The sequence below is a fragment of the Gadus chalcogrammus genome, chromosome 18 (genome assembly GCF_026213295.1).
Source record: "Gadus chalcogrammus isolate NIFS_2021 chromosome 18, NIFS_Gcha_1.0, whole genome shotgun sequence".
Classification (NCBI taxonomy): Eukaryota; Metazoa; Chordata; class Actinopteri; order Gadiformes; family Gadidae; genus Gadus; species Gadus chalcogrammus.
The window spans coordinates 8585055-8603464 of NC_079429.1; the positions used below are offsets into that span (position 1 = coordinate 8585055).

The window sequence follows — 18410 nt, forward strand, 5'->3', positions numbered from 1 at the left end:
TGTGTTACGCATCAGTATGCCTCATTTACTTTGAAATAACATCATAAAAAACAAAAACATTGATAAGCAAAGACATTTACATACATTAAGAGCATGCTTCACAAAACCATAAATATAAAAAAATATAAAAACAACACATTGTTCACAACGTCGGCTAACTACGAACCCTGCGGCGGCTACGACAACCCACCAACGAAAACACTGAAACAAGTGTGCAGATCCACAGAGAGGTACCCCCCACCAGTATCGTAAGACCCCCTCAAAACAAACCACCACGACACGGAACGTGCAGACGGTCGCACCATGCCGCGCGCCAGTCCAACACTGGCGCGCACGGAAACACAACAACAACAACAACAACAACAACAACACCGGTTTTGTGCGACGTCGACAACTTACAGGCACGCAACGTGGTCGAGCAGTCACTAACAGAGACGACGGAAAGTGGAATGTCGCGTTGAGGCGCGTCCGTGTTACAATGCACATAGACTGGCATGCAAGAGCAGTCGCGGTCCGCGCTGCCGCAATCAAAACAACATGCCAGCTTCATTCTCTGGTAGGTCGACGACCTCTTGGCTAGAGGTCAGAGGTGGAGATGGAGAGGAGGGGAGAGGAGAGGAGAGGAGAGGAGAGAGCACTGTTAATGTCGAGGAGGTCAGGGGGGAGGGGGGGGTCGTCTGGGCACACACCTGGTGGAAAGGGGTGGGAGGGAGAGAGAGAGAGAGAAGGGTGGGGAGGGAGAGGGAGAGAGGGAGGGGGACAGAGAGGGAGAAACAGGACAGGCTCTTGGGGAATGGCAGAAGAGGGCCTGATATCGTTGACGTGTGGAGTAGAAGGGGAGTATCTGTCTGGCAGGTGCAAGTGTTGGTTCAAAGTGATGTGTAATTAGTTTGATTCGATAGACTTGTGGATCGCTGTGTACACTTAAGTTTGAGTAATCTTTCAGTAAAAGAATGTACGGGGGGGAAATACCACCATAATAAAAGGGAATATGATTTGGAGGGTAACTTTAAGGAGAGAAGTGAGGGGCGGAAATGGCGTAATCATTGAGGCCTGTTATTCATCAACGCAACTTTTCTGTAGGAATGTATCTTTAAAATATATTTTCATGAGGGCAACCGAAATTCCATGCTATATCCGTAATGCACACACTTTGAGTGAAATGATAGAGCAACACGACAGAAGCCTGAGAACAAAATATGTATAACATACATATATAAAATGGCATAAAAATGTCACATAAAAAAGTCACAATGCCTAACATGAAGCTACTTTGTAATCAAAGCTTCATAAATGATTTGATGGGCATTGTTCTCGGAGCATAAAGGCTGTTAGTCTTACAATTCGCTGTCACATTAAGTGACAAAGATATGCGCTAAAAGAAATCATGTACGTATATACTTCCTTCTGATGTATATGACATCAAGTTGCAAGGTTGTTTGAGAATTTATTATTTATGGATTAATCTGTTTGCATAAGTAACGACCACGTTGTAGGTTTGGTGTATTAAATGGTTTGGGCGACATCTGGTGGTAGTAAAAGTGTAGTGTAACTGGGTCGAGCAGACACCAACATAGGAGTGATTCAAATAAAATCATTATCAGATAATTCAAAAGATCTGGTGACAGCAAGAAAGTGCGATGCATATTTGACACAAAAATGAGAAAAATATTCAATTCAACTGTCGATATTGCATGGCCAAAAAATAACATTTTGTCACTCTTTTGTGTGCCTTTTTTTGGAAGCTTGTCAGTTGAAGTGTTTGGCCCTGACGGGAGGTTGGGGACAGGAACAGCGAGCATTGACCGTAGTGCATGCAACATGTACAGTCAGACAGTTCAGTCTGTAGGCAGCAGGCTGTGGTGGCTCGGTTATTGTCGGACACAAACACACATATTACTCACAATATATCACTATAAAGTGAAAGTTAAAGACATTGAAGCAAGTTTCCAAGCAGCAGGAGGAGAATAAATCAAACGGGAGGGTTAGATTGGCCTCCGGCCGGGAAAATGAAATTACAGTAAATTCTTAATTCAGTTGATGTTTTAAAAAAAAGAAATTACATTTCCCTTATCATGCTGTTTGAGAATGGTCAGCTGCACAAAAAGTGTTAAGTCATACTGACGTATGACGTGAAAGGTACAATAACATGAGATACTCATGTTGTCATGCAGCTTGTTGCCATGGATAATAACCCTGCCCCCCACAAACACAACAAGCACAATGATCGCTGTGAAACAAGGAGCGGTTCCCAAAGGAAGTAGGAAGTGCAGAAGAAAAGTCAGGATTAGGAAAAACATCAACACAACTGAAGGTCTCCTGTGTCAGATGTCTTTCGGTTCACCTGTGTGTGAACCCGACCACACAGGTGAACAGGGTGTACAAAACACACCCTGTGATCTCTTTCCCGGGGCAGCACATGAGTTGTGACAAAGATGTGACAAAGGTGAATAATTAATGCTTTTACTAAACATCCTGGACGGGTGACAACACAGCCTCAGTTATACTGTTTCACGGCTACAGTTTACTGGTTCAGGTTTCTGATTGACCTCAGCCAATCAATGCCCAGTTGGAGCCCTGGAACTGTGCGGTGAGAACAGGAAGAGGGCGGGCACACTTACATTTCTTGCATCCACACTTCTTGATCCTTTTGGGATCTGTGATGTCATCGTGGCAAGCTTTGCAGTAAAACAGCGCCCTGTTGAAAAATGCCGGAAGAGAATCTTTCAAAAATATATATATATATATTATGGAAAATACCTGCTGGTTTGCAAGTTCAATGAAAGATGATTATTTTAAGATGATTATAAAATCTTTGTTTATCTCATGAATAGCAAAATTCTCTCCGTGCACTTGTTTCAGGAGAAGCCTAATGCAAAGGCAGTTACAAACCCAAAATGATATGCTACATTTCTAACCCATGCAGAGACAAAAACAAGCATCCTCTTTAGACGGATGTGTACTCTACCTCTTCACTTCTTTGGCATCGCTGGCAATGAAGAAGCCCAGGGTCCCTTCTTCCATCTTGACATGGTTACCAGGGTTTATGAGCGTGCTGTGGGGAGGGTGAACCACGTGATGTTTGGGACAGGTTAGAGACGAAAACAAATGGGGTATAACGCAGGATGAGCCAGAGTCACGTGGAACAGCCTGTGGGCTGGTCTCTAAATGAGATCTTACTCTCGAATTGTAAACGTTTCAGATTCAGTAATAAAACACGTAAAATTACAAAGATGGAGGATAGCGAGGACAATCATCATGTTAAGTCACATTGGATATACGGTTCTGCTAAATGAATAGATGGTGATAATAGTAGATATTTGTTCTTACCTGCTTTCCCTCTGATCAGATTTGTACTCAATAGCTATGAGTAACAGCTTGAGTTTGACGTAGCACAGTCTGTAAAGAGGAGGATATTGTTAAATTGTGATTGTCTTAGGTGCTCTTTGTGTTTGTAGTGTCTGAGAAGCATTCTTGTTATAAATCGAGAGGTCGTAGGCCTAGTTGCAATAGAAAAACTATGAAAGAAGAAAAACATATTAGCTGTTGGAAAACGGGCGTGATGGGTTCTTGAATGTACTTACTCGCAGATGACTGGAAAGGATAAGCCCACAAAGGCACTGGATAGATACTCTGTATACATCTCATTGGCAACGCCCTCCAGGTAATATTTCTGCCAAGTATCCTCCTCGATCTAGATGGAGATAAACATTGATACACAAAATCTATTTCAGCTACACACATTTTCAAACGTTTTTATCACCATATTTATTCTTTTAGTCTCTTTACTCTGCTTTAATGCACCGTTTATCGCTTAAATGTGAGTTCATCTTAGGTTTTGATACAGCTTGTTTGGGTTTTTAGAGCTAGCTGGTTAGACAGGGTGTACTTTTTTTATGATTTCTTCCTTGTACTCATTAATTGCCTTGTGTTTGAAGGATGTTACATAAATAAACTTGCTTCGCCGTCAAACCATACACATAACAACACTTCTCGTTGAGAATTTAATTCGGGCATGTGTGTGGGCAGCACCTTGATGAAGGACCTCATGGAGAACAGGTTGGCCAGCATGGTGGACAGGCCCTGGGCCAGGCAGCTTTGGGCGATGAAGCCAAGCTTCAGCTCCGCCAGGCAGATGGCGTCATCCCCTTCCTTCCAGTTCCAACTTGGAATGTTCAACAGGTGGGCCTGAGGACCGAATTAATATCCAAAAATGTCATTCTGCTGCGGTAGAGCTGAATCATACGCCGACACACGTTCCGTTCCCATATTCTGTCCCGACTGTCATTCACGGCGTCTTCATGTATAACCGGGCGGTTAGCGATCTAGTTTCGTGTTTAAGGGATAAATAATAAAGTTTTGGATCGTGTAGAGTTCCCGCCTACCTTGTTGTGGTACTGCAACATCTGGGTGATAATCCTGATCTTGGGATGGTAGTTCTTTATAGAAATCACCCTGATGAGGAACAAAAAACAAGTCTGCTTTTTCCATATCACATATTTCTAATTTCCCCCCGTTGCTACCAGAGCTCAGCCCGATGTTGTCATGCGAGTCTATTCCTCGGGAAAGACGCCACGGTCTTTAGAAGTGATCGATAGGCCGCTGATCAGCCAGTCAATAGCTTAGCCTGAAGGGAGCATGAAACCTGGTGCTTTAAAGGTGGTGAGATCATGTCTGTGTGGTGCAGGGATGACTGTATGTTCCTCCCCTATGCACACTATTGAAATCTAGGGAGTGGTGTTTACGTCCGGGCCCATTGATTTCCCTATAAGCCTGTGACAAGACCCCAACATTAACTGTCTGGTGAGGACAGCAATAAAAAATGACATGCAGCCCAGACGACCATTCCCTTCCATATCTCGTCTCCCCTGATGATGAGGTTGAAGCGGGGCGATGAAACGGTTGAATTGCCGTGACGTGATTTGAAATAGTATTCACTCGCTTAATGAATGCTGATTACCACAAGTAATCAAATAATTTCGATGGGAAGTAGGAAGTAAACAAAACGCTACGTGTAATATATGTCAAAAACAATTAGGCTTGTTGCCTCATCTATTAGCACACACACGTATCGAAACTATCCAACACAAAACGAGTGTGCACGCGCACACACACACGCACGCGCACACACACACGCGCACGCACACACACACACAGACATACACACACACACACACACACACACCGAAGCAGCAGTGCAACATGAGCTACCTCATGATATTGGAGGCATCCTCTGCATCGGGGTCTGCGCAGTATTTATTGGCTAGAATCAAACAAGCGTCCGCCGACTCAATCTGAAAAGAGAACGGCAATAACAGAATCAAATCAGTTACTGATGCGTGGCAACACACATCTTAAGTCCCAGAAGGGCTTCTCCACCGTGCCTGTTTGTATTCGGTGAGGAGAACCGCCTTTATACAGTTTGCAGTTGAGTTTCACACAACATATCGCTAGCTTTACTATCCCCCATTTTTGATTTTGCCTTGCATTTCCAGCGTGCATTTTGTTTTATTTTACCAGGTTAGTCCCATAAAATTACAAAATAATAACGAAAAGAGATCTGGCCAAGAGGGACGGCTAGTTTACGATGTGACAGCACAGATGTGAGAACATAGAGCTATGGGTGCTGTTTTTGTGTATGTTTACCTTGACTCTGGCCAGGTCGTGGGGGTTGAGGACAGACCCTTGGTAGAACTCCACTTGGGTGAAGTGGCGCTTAAACAAGGCTTCCAGCTCAAGATTAGGGGAAATACTGAAGGGCAGAGCAATGCATGCACAGCTCTTAGAACCAGACACTTTTAATCTCACCAGAGGATTTTTGTAAAGGTTTGCAAGATTATGTCATTGGTAGAAAAAAAGGAAAAACTGATGATATGAATGAGTCCAAGGTTATTCAATACAAAGAGAACAGCTAAAAGTTTGAATGTTGCTACTTACTTATGAAGAAAAACAATTTCTACATTGACATCATCCCTGTCCTTGTGTAGGAAGTCTTTGAGAAAGTTGGACACACTCTCCAGTGTGATGTGACCGCAGACCACTATGTGCCTAGGAAACCAGGCGCAGGACAATGATGAAAGCAGCTTGGGAAATGCAATCAAAACAACACGGACGATATTCATTTTTCAGAGTAGACTCCACAACACTGTCATGCAAAAATATAATCCAAATCTGAAACTATCAAAGAAAATTATAATACTGCAGATTTTTTCCCGATTTTTATCTATGAGTCAGTCAATCTGTATTCACACCGCGATTGAATTGTAGACATTTTGGATGGAAACAGGTGGAACCAGGCGCTCTGGATTTAGATGCTTTATCTGTGCTATGGAGAGAGAGGGTATGGGAGAGGATGTGGCAGGTGGAGGTCAAAGACTACAGTGGATTTGGAGTGTGGGATTAGACCGGACCAGACAAGAGATTATTATTATTAGTGTGTAGTGTTGCCCTACTTAGGGTCTTTATACATAGACTCTCAATCCAATATGTCCGCTTCCTCATTCGATTTCTGCAGTTTAAATTTCAGTTTGAATTAAAAATGTCAAGCGTTAACATGGGAAACAAGTGTGTGTGATGATATGCATATATTGCATATTTTTTCATTTTATATGAAAATGTTGACTTCCTTGGTCCGGTAATCAATACGAAGTAAAATGTTGGGGTTTTGTTCTGGCATATTTGGATGAAATTGATATGTCTTTTTACTGAACGATACATTAGAAACTGTGTAACTAAAAGTCTACGCGTGTATACTGCAAAATACAATTTCTTTCCATCTCATAGTAGTTTAGAACACAATAGAGGCAATAATCTTCATTTGCATTTTGGGAATATATTGTGTGACAGTAGTGCAAGGAATACCATGAGAAAAAAGAGATATAAGGAAAAGAAAGGGGAAGAATAAAAAAACAGTAATTAATTTGCATTAACTTAACGTAATTGTTTTGTTAAAGCAGAAAGTAAAGATGGGGTAAGGGACGTGGTCAACAATTTACAAAGCTATTAATCAACAGACTTAATGAGTAAGAGCTACCCATTTGGGAAATAACCGACCTAGGAATGGATCACCACCATTGGAACTTTAGCGTAGCTTAAATGGCTAACCTACTTTCCAATTATACACAACAACGTTTACATTATAACACATCACGAATTTACAAGACACACGTACAAATACAAAAGAAAGAGACATTTCTCAAACCAAAGTTTCGTCACGAGGTAAAAAAAATCGAAGAAACGAATCTAACAAAAAAGTGAGCTATAAAAAAAAATGTGCAGAGGGCTATGAGGGAGTAGTCGATTGGCCGGTGGAAAAACTCAAGAGTCTCTTCATAAACTATCGCAAGAATACATAAAACACAAGATTTTCTCCATGTGTTGTGTGTGTTGAGGTCTGTTGAGGCAGTTGGAGGTGGTTCGGACTGAAGATAAAGGCCAAGAGTGTAGCAGTTTGCATAGGCATAGCGAGCAAAAGCAATTTCAAACGGATTAAAAGAAAGAGAGACAAATGCAACGATACAGAATCACGCAAGAAGCAAGCGATGGCATGGGAGCCCAGCAGGTAAGCTTGAGGGAAGGACTATTCTAGAATATTCTGAATGCAGAGTTTTGTAATGAAAGCTTGAATCTTTGTGAGAATTGTTCAGGAAAAGCGCTGAAGAATAAAGACAAACTGACTCACGCAAAGCCAGTGACGTCCATTGGCCATTTGTATATTAATGGATTCTAAAGTAAGAAAATATTTGGTAAAGTGTATTGCCACCCACAGTAGATGAATACTGCAAAGTAAGTATTTGTATGATACACTGTTTTGATATGACTTAAGTCAGTGGCCTTCAAAATTATTGTAATGGCGCAAATTGACATTTATGTCAGAGGTGCGTTCATGACTAGTGTTGTGGAGTTTGGGTCTTTGTGAATGATGAACTCAATTGCGGGAGATGGCATGATGATGAAAATGTGATTTCACAGACACAATATGCAAGGACAAATAGACACATAAGCAGCTTAACAGAACATTACACATTCACTGGTCACTCATGTAGGATTTTCTCTTAATTGATCACTGTTAAATAAGCCGTGTGACTTTAGACACTTTACATAAACTATATAGACAACACTATTTTAATTTGTAATGATTTTATAGTACTTTTTACGCTATACTGCAACTACTATAACCCAAACTGCCACAGTTGGCAAATGCAAAATCATTATCATTTGGACTTTTCCTTTTTATTTTTACAGAGATTTATCAAAGAATGCATCATGTTTATCAAATAAGTATTACTGTTTTTGTTAAATTAATTTCGGCAGCTTCTATCACTTCTCATCACAGCCAATGTTATAGATCAAAGAGGAAACCCTACATGTTCTATACATCTGGTGCGTGATCATCTACAAATACAAATGACTACAAAGCAGACATGTACTGCCAAGCAGTGCACCCAAAAGCGTTAGCAAACCCACAGGCTTCATACAGATAGTCATGGCCTAGGTCTTCAGTCACTGTGTGGGACTTTTGCATCGTCTAAACAAATGTAAAAGATTTTTCATATGAAATTGAGGATATCCAAAGATCCCAGGTTACCGTTATTCTCAACATTTACAGTTGTGAGGGTGTATCCCCTCTTTAAGAGAGGGACACGCTAGTCACACAAACACCACACCGTTCAAACTTTTACTTTGTTAAATTTTGCTTAGTGGAGGGGGGGGACGTTTACTTTGTTTGACTTACTTTCTGCCTCGTGTCGAGTTATAACTCCCTCCGTATTTCTTCCGATTAAGGATGAGAGCGGCAATTTCTGGCACGTAGCGAGCAAACATAGCCTACATGCAATGAACACAGAAAAAGAAAAAAGAAAATGGCATGCAGCGAGAGGCCCCACTGCGTCGGAGGCCCGCAGAGCCTCCCAGAATACTTACTTTCTCCCATTAACCGCACTATAGGAACCGCCATATTTCTTGCGGTTGCCTATTAACTCTATGATTTCAGGGACGTAGCTCGCAAACATGGCCTAAGGGAAAAAAAGATAGAAGACAGAAGAGGAGACTAAAAAAAAGGGATAGGTAAAAAAAGATGGAGAGCAAGCTCCTCTAGTTTTTGGCGATAAGTTATCCGTCACATCTGGAAGAGTGAGTCGTGAAAAGTAGAATCTATTGATCAGTCAGTTGGGGAGGGGGGATTGACAGTTGAAGCAATAGTTGGAAGAAAAAAAAAAGCCGGAAGAAAGTAATCCATAACATGATTCAGTTGGGATCGAAGAGAAACGTTGATGAATGTAGCCTGAAATGATATCTTGGTTAGATTCTTAACTATGAAGAGTAAGAATGGAAAGCGAGAAAAAAGAATTGCCAAGCCAGCATCTACAAATATCAGAGGTAGAGGGGAAAAAAATTGCATTTAAAAAAAAACTGACGGTTGCTAAGTCAATCTGCGATAGAAAAAAAAAGTGAAAGAAGCTTAGAAAATAAAGCCTTATGCGCCATGTTTCGTCCAACAAAAAACACATGATGGGTTGATTTGATCGGCCTAGCTTGATGGAAATCAGATGTTAGCTAAAACTTTGTTTAACTCTTCATAGATTCATAATGTGTGCTTTGAGTGACAGTGGTGCACTAATTATATCTAGATTTACGTGTACATGTCCATTTTGCCATCTTCTTCTGTGCAATAACTTTTAGTTATGAGAACCCTAGCTTATTCTGGAAAACTCTCAAGGCGTATCCAGAAGCTTCCAGAATCCTGTGCTTAAATATAAATGTGGAAATGCATGCTGTTTGACGTAACATCTTCACATAACATTATACATTATGTGGTATATATAAGACACCTGCAGCTAGCTATACTACTAGCATCCAAAGCTAGCTAGTTTACTTATAACTTTTCTATAGCTACAGATATTATAAAGAGTGAGTTATACTGTTTATCCATCAAGCTGGTCTTAAATCAAGCCCAAATCATGGTGTTTGTTGGAAAGTGGGTAGAAATGGAGGACAGTGATGCCACCTGAAATCACGGTTATTTCCACTTATTAAACCAAATTCTATACAGCGGGACGAGACACAACGATGAGCAAACACAACAAAACAAACATTGAAATAATTCTAAATAGATTCAATCTGTTAAAACAAAAATGAGTAAGGAAACAAGGAATTAAACAATGTTAAAAATGCAAAATAACTCCAAAATTCTAATAACTAGCGTTTATCCACAGCAAACACAAAAAAACACAAAATAATGCCATGCATCTTACAGCAAGGGTTTTCCATCATTGTAAGCTAACCGTTTATTTTTGGCGGGGGATAAAGTATGAGAGGTTATTTTACCAAACCACCAAGGATGAAGAAGACCATGAAAAGACGACCCAGTGTGGTCTTTGCATAAACGTCTCCATAGCCCACAGTGGACATGGTGACCATGAGCAGGTACACACACTCCCAGTAGGAGAGAGCCTGGGAGTTCTGAAAGTCCTCCCATGGGTCTCCGGAGTTTTCCACCTGGAACACAGGTCAGGATGTTTACAGCAGGTGATTGAGAGAACCAACGTCATGGTAGGGGTGGAGACAGAGGCAGAGGCTTAGGGAGCTCTGTTTTTTGCACTAATGCTTCATGAGTGAGTGAGTGAGTGAGTGAGTGAGTGAGTGAGTGAGTGAGTGAGTGAGTGAGTGAGTGAGTGAGTGAGTGAGTGAGTGAGTGAGTGAGTGAGTCGGAGACGATGAGGTAACCAATATTACGGCTTGAGTGAATGAATGAGCAAGTGACTTAGTGACTGTGGTTGTTGTGTAGAGAAATTTAGAGTGTTTCCATATAACGCTAACATATGAGATACGATCAATTGTGGGACAATTACAAAAATTCTACAATACAATTATACGAAATTGCATTGTATCTAAACAAAGTTTTGAAATGATGTAATAAAAAGTTGTTTGTTATACCAAATACAAACATGTGCCATGCTCCTATAGTGCATGTTGAATGAGCTGGTGACTCCAAACTTACCAAATGGATGAATCCGGCTGCTGTAAGCCATGTGCTTATGAAGATTGAGCACAGGTTCACCAACTTTATCGAGTTACTAGTGGAAAAGGCATTACAACACACTGCTGTAATCTTCAATATTCAAACATACCATTATAGCACAGTGAGCGGGCGAGGGGGTTCAGAGACTAACATAGTGTTACAGCACGTTGTTCAAATACAAAAGTTGGATACATGATCGTATCCTAGAACACGTTTTACCGGGATGCAAATTTGTTGCTACAAAACGCAAGTGCATGTGGTTTGTATGACTTGTATGTTTCTCCATTTTAAACTCCTGCATTAGTACAAGGGAATTATGCAAGTTAAAAAAAACAACATAATGTTCTGGCCGGACAAATGTCTTTCTTGAGATTAAAAATGTAACCATAACACACTGTGATGTGATTTCAGTGGCCTCGGTACATTCATCGAGTGTGTGTGTGTGTTTGTGTGTGCCCTCTTCTTACCTTCCTCTGAGTAAATGAGTGAGGAGATTATTGTGAACATTTTGTCGAGCTATAAGCTCTCGCTGACATCTGCGCAAAAAAAACCTTAATTCTAAACAGCAGAGGAATGGACAGAATGGCGTGTCCAATTCTGCAGGATGCAGACTATTCTGTGGCAATGTGTGTGTAAGCATAACTTAGTTGAAGAAGAATAAAACATAAAAACATACAGACCATAACTATACTATAATACTACAGCTTTTTTGGGGTATTGCGAAATAGTTCAAGTTCAAAATAGTACTTTTAAAGCTCCTATATAGAAGAGCAAACCACAAAATAAATTAATAAATCATGCCTTGAAAAACAAAAAAAATGCCCCAACACACAGCATGCAAAATCTGAGCGTACACATGCAATGTCTCTGAAATAAACAGAAAACAAATGGACAAACGGAGTACAAAACATGACACACATTTCGGGTTAAGACTCAGATCACGACAATGAGAATATAACAAGGGACTTACCTCGTTTTCAATATATTCAAAAACTGTAAAATTTCTGAGAACTGTATGAGTCTTAAGGCCCTTAAGAACCTCAAGCCTGTGGGAAGAAAGACCAAGAGTGAGTTACCCGGGGGGATGAACACAACAACAGGGGTTAAAAATCCTGCACTGGCCCCCCAGCGCACAGTCTCACAGCACGCCAAACAACACCCGCGTACCTGTCAGCCCCTCGTCCATTTTGACCAGCTTCAACGGATTCATTTTGGTTACAAAAGTAACAATCGATCGTTAGTTCTGATGAAAGACGACTTAAACCACGCCAAAAGATGCAGCACTAGCTCTGACTATTAACTTATGCAAAATGAATATTGCAGCCACCGTGGGACGAGACAGTGGCCACCAATTCGGCCTGGTCTGGGAAACCTTGATTAAAATGTGACTCATATGCTTTTAATCTCGCTCGCATTATCTACCTGATACGGTTTTCATTAGCGAGGTGTGTGTCTGTCTGCGTGTGTGTGTGTGTGTGGGGGGGGGGGGGGGGGGGGCGGACGCGGGAGTACAGCCCAAAACAGCCAGCGAGATGAGACCCTGGATTATCAACAGAGACAGGTGGGTGTCCCGTGGGCTTCGGTAAACAGAGGTGACGTCAAATCAATCTTTTTTTGCCCCTCGTTTCAAAAGAGGCTGCAGAGAGAGAGACAGAGCGGAGTTGAAGCCTGATGCACTGAATTGAGTGAAGGGGGATGTGAGTCAGAATCACCACTGACAACAAAGTGCCTCCACAGGCCATTGATTAGTCAACCGCACGCTGCTGCTCACCGGAGACCAGAGCCCAGTGAGCCAAACACCACGCTGTTCGCACTGTTTTATGACTCAACCGACAGCGCGAGGTAGACTGCGTGTGGATTCGCCGACCTGCCATACGTTCCTTGGACGCACAACCTAGGAAATCCTGAGGAGCCCCTTTACAGTATATATCGATAGTGAACCAAAGGACCAAGACAGCAATGCAACTGGATGTCCCACTATCAAATTTGGAGGCTTTCAAACAATGAATTGTGAAAAAGGAAATCGTAAACAGCAGTTTTCCAACTACCAGGAGACCGGGTCATGCTTTACCTGTGTAAACATGGCCCTATAAATTCCTGGTGGTAAAAGCTGTTTTTTGATGAAAATGTGAAAAAATAGCATTGAATGACTTTATTCTCTGCCAGCAGGGATTTCCTATTTTTGGGTGATCATTTACAGTAGCTTTCGCCTGCTGTCCACATAAGAACAGAAGTGCACAGCAAAGCCTCACAATCCTCAACTTGAGCCTGTTTCATCTGACACACACACACACACACACACACACACTGGGGGGGGGTTGCGTTACTCAAGGTGGGTGGGGCGGTGTGAGGAAGGGGGGGGGGGATCAGGTGGGAGCGTTCCCACCTTCATCCTCCTCCTCCTCCTCCTCCTCCTCCTCCTCCCCCTGCTCCCTCTCTGAGTCTCTTACCCCAGTAATAGACGAGGTGGAAGCACGAGCCCAGGTTATAGCACACCGTGTCCTGCTCTGCCTTCTCGGCGGCCTGCCCATGTCCGGACCTGACCCGGTACCCCTTCTGGAAGAGCTCCCCCGTGGACTTCTTGCGCCGCCTCTGGTTCACCACCGCCGTGGTGGGGCGGCTCCCCGCGTCGGGGCGACTGTACACCATCATCTTGGCGGGGATCATGATTCTAAGCACTGGGATGTGAGATCTCCACCGCCGCCCTCCGGTAACAAGCGAGCTAGACAACGTTCGGTCCTTCCAGTCAACAGTGAGATGACCAAGCGTCCCGAGGTTAGCCTGCTAATGGTTGTGCGTGTTTACTGGTTCACTGTTGAGCATCTCCCCCCCCCCCCCCCCCCCCCCTTTCCCTCCCCCACCCCCTCCCCTGGGTAGCTTACTCCGACATGAAGTACAAAAAAAAAAAAAGGGCGGGCATTGCTGTGGTTCGACGACAACATGACAAGGAGACCAAACGCGTATCAGGATGTTTGATTTGACCGGCGCGGCGCGAGTGGGCGGGGCCAACCACAACCACAACAAAACAACACCACAAAAAAACAAAAAGAGGAAATGAGCGACCAAATGAGATCCCATGGGGATCTCATTTGGCGGCGGACCCTGGGAGAGTCCTCGTCTGGCCGCGCCCGGGTACACGAGGCAGGGGGCTTAGAGAAAACCCCATTTCCCATCAGGATATTAAAGTGTAAGCTCCTTTAGCCCTCATCCAGAGAAATCAAGAGGCCCCGGGCAGCTAGTGTACACATCAGATGGACGGATAGCCTGGTGTAATCTCACCATGGTGCCGTGGTCCAACACTGATGGTGACTAGCAAGCCGTTCATTGACTGGTGACACTGACAGGATCTGTAGTCTTGGAAGGTTTCATTTTTTTAACAGCACACGGGTCAAGTGACACACCAGTGTCTTCCGGATAAGCTTCTGAATCAGAGCCTTATGGATCAGAGCCTTCTGAATCAGAGCCTTCTGAATCAGAACCTTTTGTATCGTCGCTCTTCGTCCGATGATGCGAACGTGTGCAATTCACATGCCCTCGTGAATCATGTGAATGAAATCTTACTGTGTTGATGTAGACCTCGTTATAGTGCTAGTTTCAATTGGGTGTGCCACATTGAATGGCCAAGCTTGAGAAAAACGCAATGCAGCAATGTGTCTCGTCTGATTGCTATGATTCCAGGGTCAAACTATCATAATGTGTATGTAACTGCATATAATGTAACTATTATATTCATGAATTGCAATTATACATCACGCACTCATCTTCCCCGCAGTCACTCAAAGTGATGTGTGTGTGTGGCCTGATTCATTTCTACAACAACCATTTAGGAGACGACCCACACAATCACTTCACCGAATTCCCACGAAGGGGAGATCTCTCCGGGCGAGTTGTGGAGGCCAGATTAATGGTGAAAGCCTCTTTCTGTGTTTACATTTCAGCGGCCTATGATTTAAAAGCTGCAGTGTGGCCCCTCTGCAGATGGCTAAGCTAGATGGGTATGAATGTGACGCTCTAAAGCACTCAATGTTCCCCTGGCAAAGCTTTCACTTCAAACTGCAGGAGATAAATGTGACTCCAAAATAAATAGCCAACAGCCCACCAACCAAGGAACATGGACTTTATGCAGCCTCAACCAATGACACAGTACATCAGAACGGACTGTCAAAATCCGAACATGTCCGAATATAGTTATGAAGTGATTGTTTGACAGGGTAATCAGAGGGCTATCTTTTAACATTTGTTGTATGCATGTACTTCACACACGTTTGGACATTTGCGTACATGGATGTCTGCTGATGCATGACAGTTATTCATGCATCAGCAGGAAAAAAAAAAAAAGTTGTGCATGGGTTTTTGTGCATGAGAGCATTTCTTTGTTCAAGCCTGAACCCGGGCTTACAATTACAACCAGTTAGTGTGAAGTGTGAAGATAACAATGAATGTACGCACACAGACACACAATAACATTTGTATGCTAGGATGGAAGAAGAACTAATTAAATTAACAACTCCTCTGCTGTACTCTGGCCTGGCAGGTGTCAGCAGCAACCACTAGATGGCAGTGTCCATGCAAGCTTCATGTGGCTCTCAAGTTGTGGGCGGTTGACGTCATCGCCAGCGTCTCTCAAACAACATGGTGCCACATCCACATTCATCTAGTACCACCTTAACAGGATAATGTTTATTTTTCCACAGTGTTCTTAAACCAATACTGAACATATAACAATGTTGTATTTGATAGAAACGCAGGTACATATAGCGTTGGGTGTGAACCGCATTCATCAAAAGAACAACTGCTAAATGTTGCTCTCAGGGCCAATAATGAGGTGAGGAATACAGAAATGAAATCCTCGCAGATGCATTCCTGGTGAGGGGATTCACACCTTTTGCAAACGAAAACGTTCTCTAGTACCAGAGAACCATGAACAAAGCCTGTGACCTTCTTTTAAACCCGGTCTGACTCATACGTTGACCTCCATAGATTGTCTGGTATGATCTATGCACTGGGTGAAGGACATTCGAACAATCACGAGCCACCTGACACTGACGGCCACATCACGCAGGAATTGCTCCCACGGAAACGTGCGTGACCAATTTAAATGATGGAGCCCTTGACCTCAACAATCACAGCAAAAGGCTCATCTCCCGGCGACCATGAGTGTGGGACGTTCAGGCTGTTGAAACTATCGAGAAAACAATAAAGCCTGATGCGTCGCCTCTTCGACGTCCACCTGTTATCCAATTTGTGCGCTCGCGCGGAACGGAAAGTTCCCACTGAGCGTCGGCCGCAATGACTTTCCCTGCCAAAGAAAGTCTTGCAACATTGGTAATAATACTCAGGGCGACAAAAGGGCACCCGTCCAAGCAGTTCCCCGTCCGTAAGGGGATTACGCCGTGACCCCGAAACGAAGACCTCAGCCATTCTCAGACAAGTGGTGAAAATTAATTATACACCGTGGAGTCGGACCGATTTGTCTTGGCTCGAGAGCCCAGTTTTCTCCTTCATTGAACACAAGGAGCTCTTGAAGGGGAACTCTCAAACCACTGGGTGGCACCAAAGGCTTGAGACCTCTCCAGTCTCTACTCAAAACCCTGCACGCACACGCACACGCACACGCACACGCACACGCACACACACACACACAGGATGACGCCTGAAGCCCTGGCCCGGCATACACACACAGCCCTCCAGACAGTCCCCTCACCTAACCAACTTCTGTTCAGGTAGACGGACACAAAGACGGGAGGCACGGTGAAGAAGTCCACCACGGAATTGACCTCCAGCCAGAACCACAGCTTGTCGTTGGCAGCGATGAACTGGGAACAATGGACAAAGAAGGCACGGTGATTACTCTCCACAGCCCATGTATGGCTCTCTGGTCACTTGTGGAACAGTGTGGCTGTACTCACGCGCAGGCCAAAGTAGAGCAGGAAGAACACGTTGAACGCCATGTCGATCTGCAGCGTGTAGTCCTCGTAGAAGTAGTGGCAGGACTCAATAGCACTGCAGAGTAGAAGAGAGAGACAAACATGTCAGGCCCAATAATAACATAGGGAGGGGGATGATGGGGAATAACTCTACCATACATATATATTATGACATTATTAAACGGCACACATATGCATTCTTCGTTTTCCTGAAGATGCAATCCAAATATTTACACAACATAGATTCATCTTTAAAGTGCAATAGTGAATCGTTTTCTCAAAAGGATGTTTCACCGTTAAGAAAGAGACATGCATTCATTGTCCGTACAAGCAATAACTTGAGTAGTATGCTTGGTTAACCCTTAAATAACTGCCAAACGTGTCTCAGGAATAAGCCTTATTCGCCCACGCAATACGGCTTGTTTCTAAGCGTGCCCTTTTCCATTTCCTTTCATCAATGTGGCTGCCTTTCCTACCTCTGTAGACACGATCAATGTTGTTGTTTTTAGTTGGCTATTAGAAGCTATCAGGCTAGATGGAAATGCAAAGCAAGAAGCAGTAGTTTAAGGGTTAAATACATGCAGGGTTCATATCGTTTCTCTATGTGATCAAGCAGCAATGGCGGATGCTAGCAATGTAGTGGAGTCTCACCCTCAAAAAACTTGTTATCTGGCAATAAGAATTCACATAAACAATAAAGAGAAATAAGTCACCACGTCAGGGCTCGGCAAATGGCAATACATTCATTGCATGGGTTAGTAAAGGGTACTTCCTGAATGGGGTGGAACCTGCTGTTTTGTGAAGATTCAAGCCATACGTCTGTAATCGGCAAACAATTGGGGGAAAATAAAACAAATAGAACAGACCATTCCCCCAATAGCGTGTATTATTGTTGGACTTTGCCATTGAACCATTTAATCGACAATTGGACATTGAATCCCGCCATGTTTACCGTGAGGGCAGTGAAGGAGTTAACAATGGATATCAGCAACTGTTAATCATGGATCATGCAATTGTTATGGCTTGGGTGTGTAGGCGAGGTTTAGTTTTTCCTTAGGGTAGGTTAGTGACTTGCGTATGTTAAGTGTGTTTCAGTTGGTTAAAGTTTTGTGTGTTTCACATAGGCAACATTGGTGCATCCTCCCTCTACAACAAACTGTCTTTCTTGTTGTACCGCTATAGTGAATGGTGTGCAGTCTATTGATCCATAAAAACTACTCAAAACACGTTTTAATACCACTCAGAATGAGGGCGGACACATTTTTTACGCAACGGTTTATTAACTACCTGGGATAAAGTATTTTTCATCAAGTGGGCTTTATGGGTTGATACTAAAATGCCACAGGGATTATATTGGGGTTGCTCGGATGTATGTGATGTCAAGGTTCTTCTCACACACACACAAACACACACACACACCAAGACCGATGTTCAATCTGGTGCCCCTCTTACAATAGTCTAGC

At 43.2% G+C, this 18410-nt stretch overlaps 1 protein-coding gene across 1 annotated transcript in view; it reads right to left on the bottom strand.

Annotated features, from left to right (window-relative positions):
• LOC130371806 (calcium-activated potassium channel subunit alpha-1-like) overlaps nucleotides 1–18410 on the bottom strand; it is a 73872-nt gene that overhangs the window by 17912 nt on the left and 37550 nt on the right. Inside the window, exons 4-19 of the mRNA XM_056577673.1 lie at nucleotides 16930–17023; nucleotides 16725–16836; nucleotides 11991–12066; nucleotides 11000–11075; nucleotides 10327–10497; nucleotides 8923–9014; nucleotides 5938–6048; nucleotides 5647–5752; nucleotides 5212–5294; nucleotides 4386–4455; nucleotides 4033–4188; nucleotides 3585–3694; nucleotides 3331–3399; nucleotides 2969–3055; nucleotides 2622–2698; nucleotides 400–576 (exon numbers count right to left, since the gene is read on the bottom strand). Of these exons, the coding sequence (XP_056433648.1) occupies nucleotides 400–576; nucleotides 2622–2698; nucleotides 2969–3055; nucleotides 3331–3399; nucleotides 3585–3694; nucleotides 4033–4188; nucleotides 4386–4455; nucleotides 5212–5294; nucleotides 5647–5752; nucleotides 5938–6048; nucleotides 8923–9014; nucleotides 10327–10497; nucleotides 11000–11075; nucleotides 11991–12066; nucleotides 16725–16836; nucleotides 16930–17023 (1667 nt within the window). The remainder of the gene's footprint in view (nucleotides 1–399; nucleotides 577–2621; nucleotides 2699–2968; nucleotides 3056–3330; nucleotides 3400–3584; nucleotides 3695–4032; nucleotides 4189–4385; nucleotides 4456–5211; nucleotides 5295–5646; nucleotides 5753–5937; nucleotides 6049–8922; nucleotides 9015–10326; nucleotides 10498–10999; nucleotides 11076–11990; nucleotides 12067–16724; nucleotides 16837–16929; nucleotides 17024–18410) is intronic.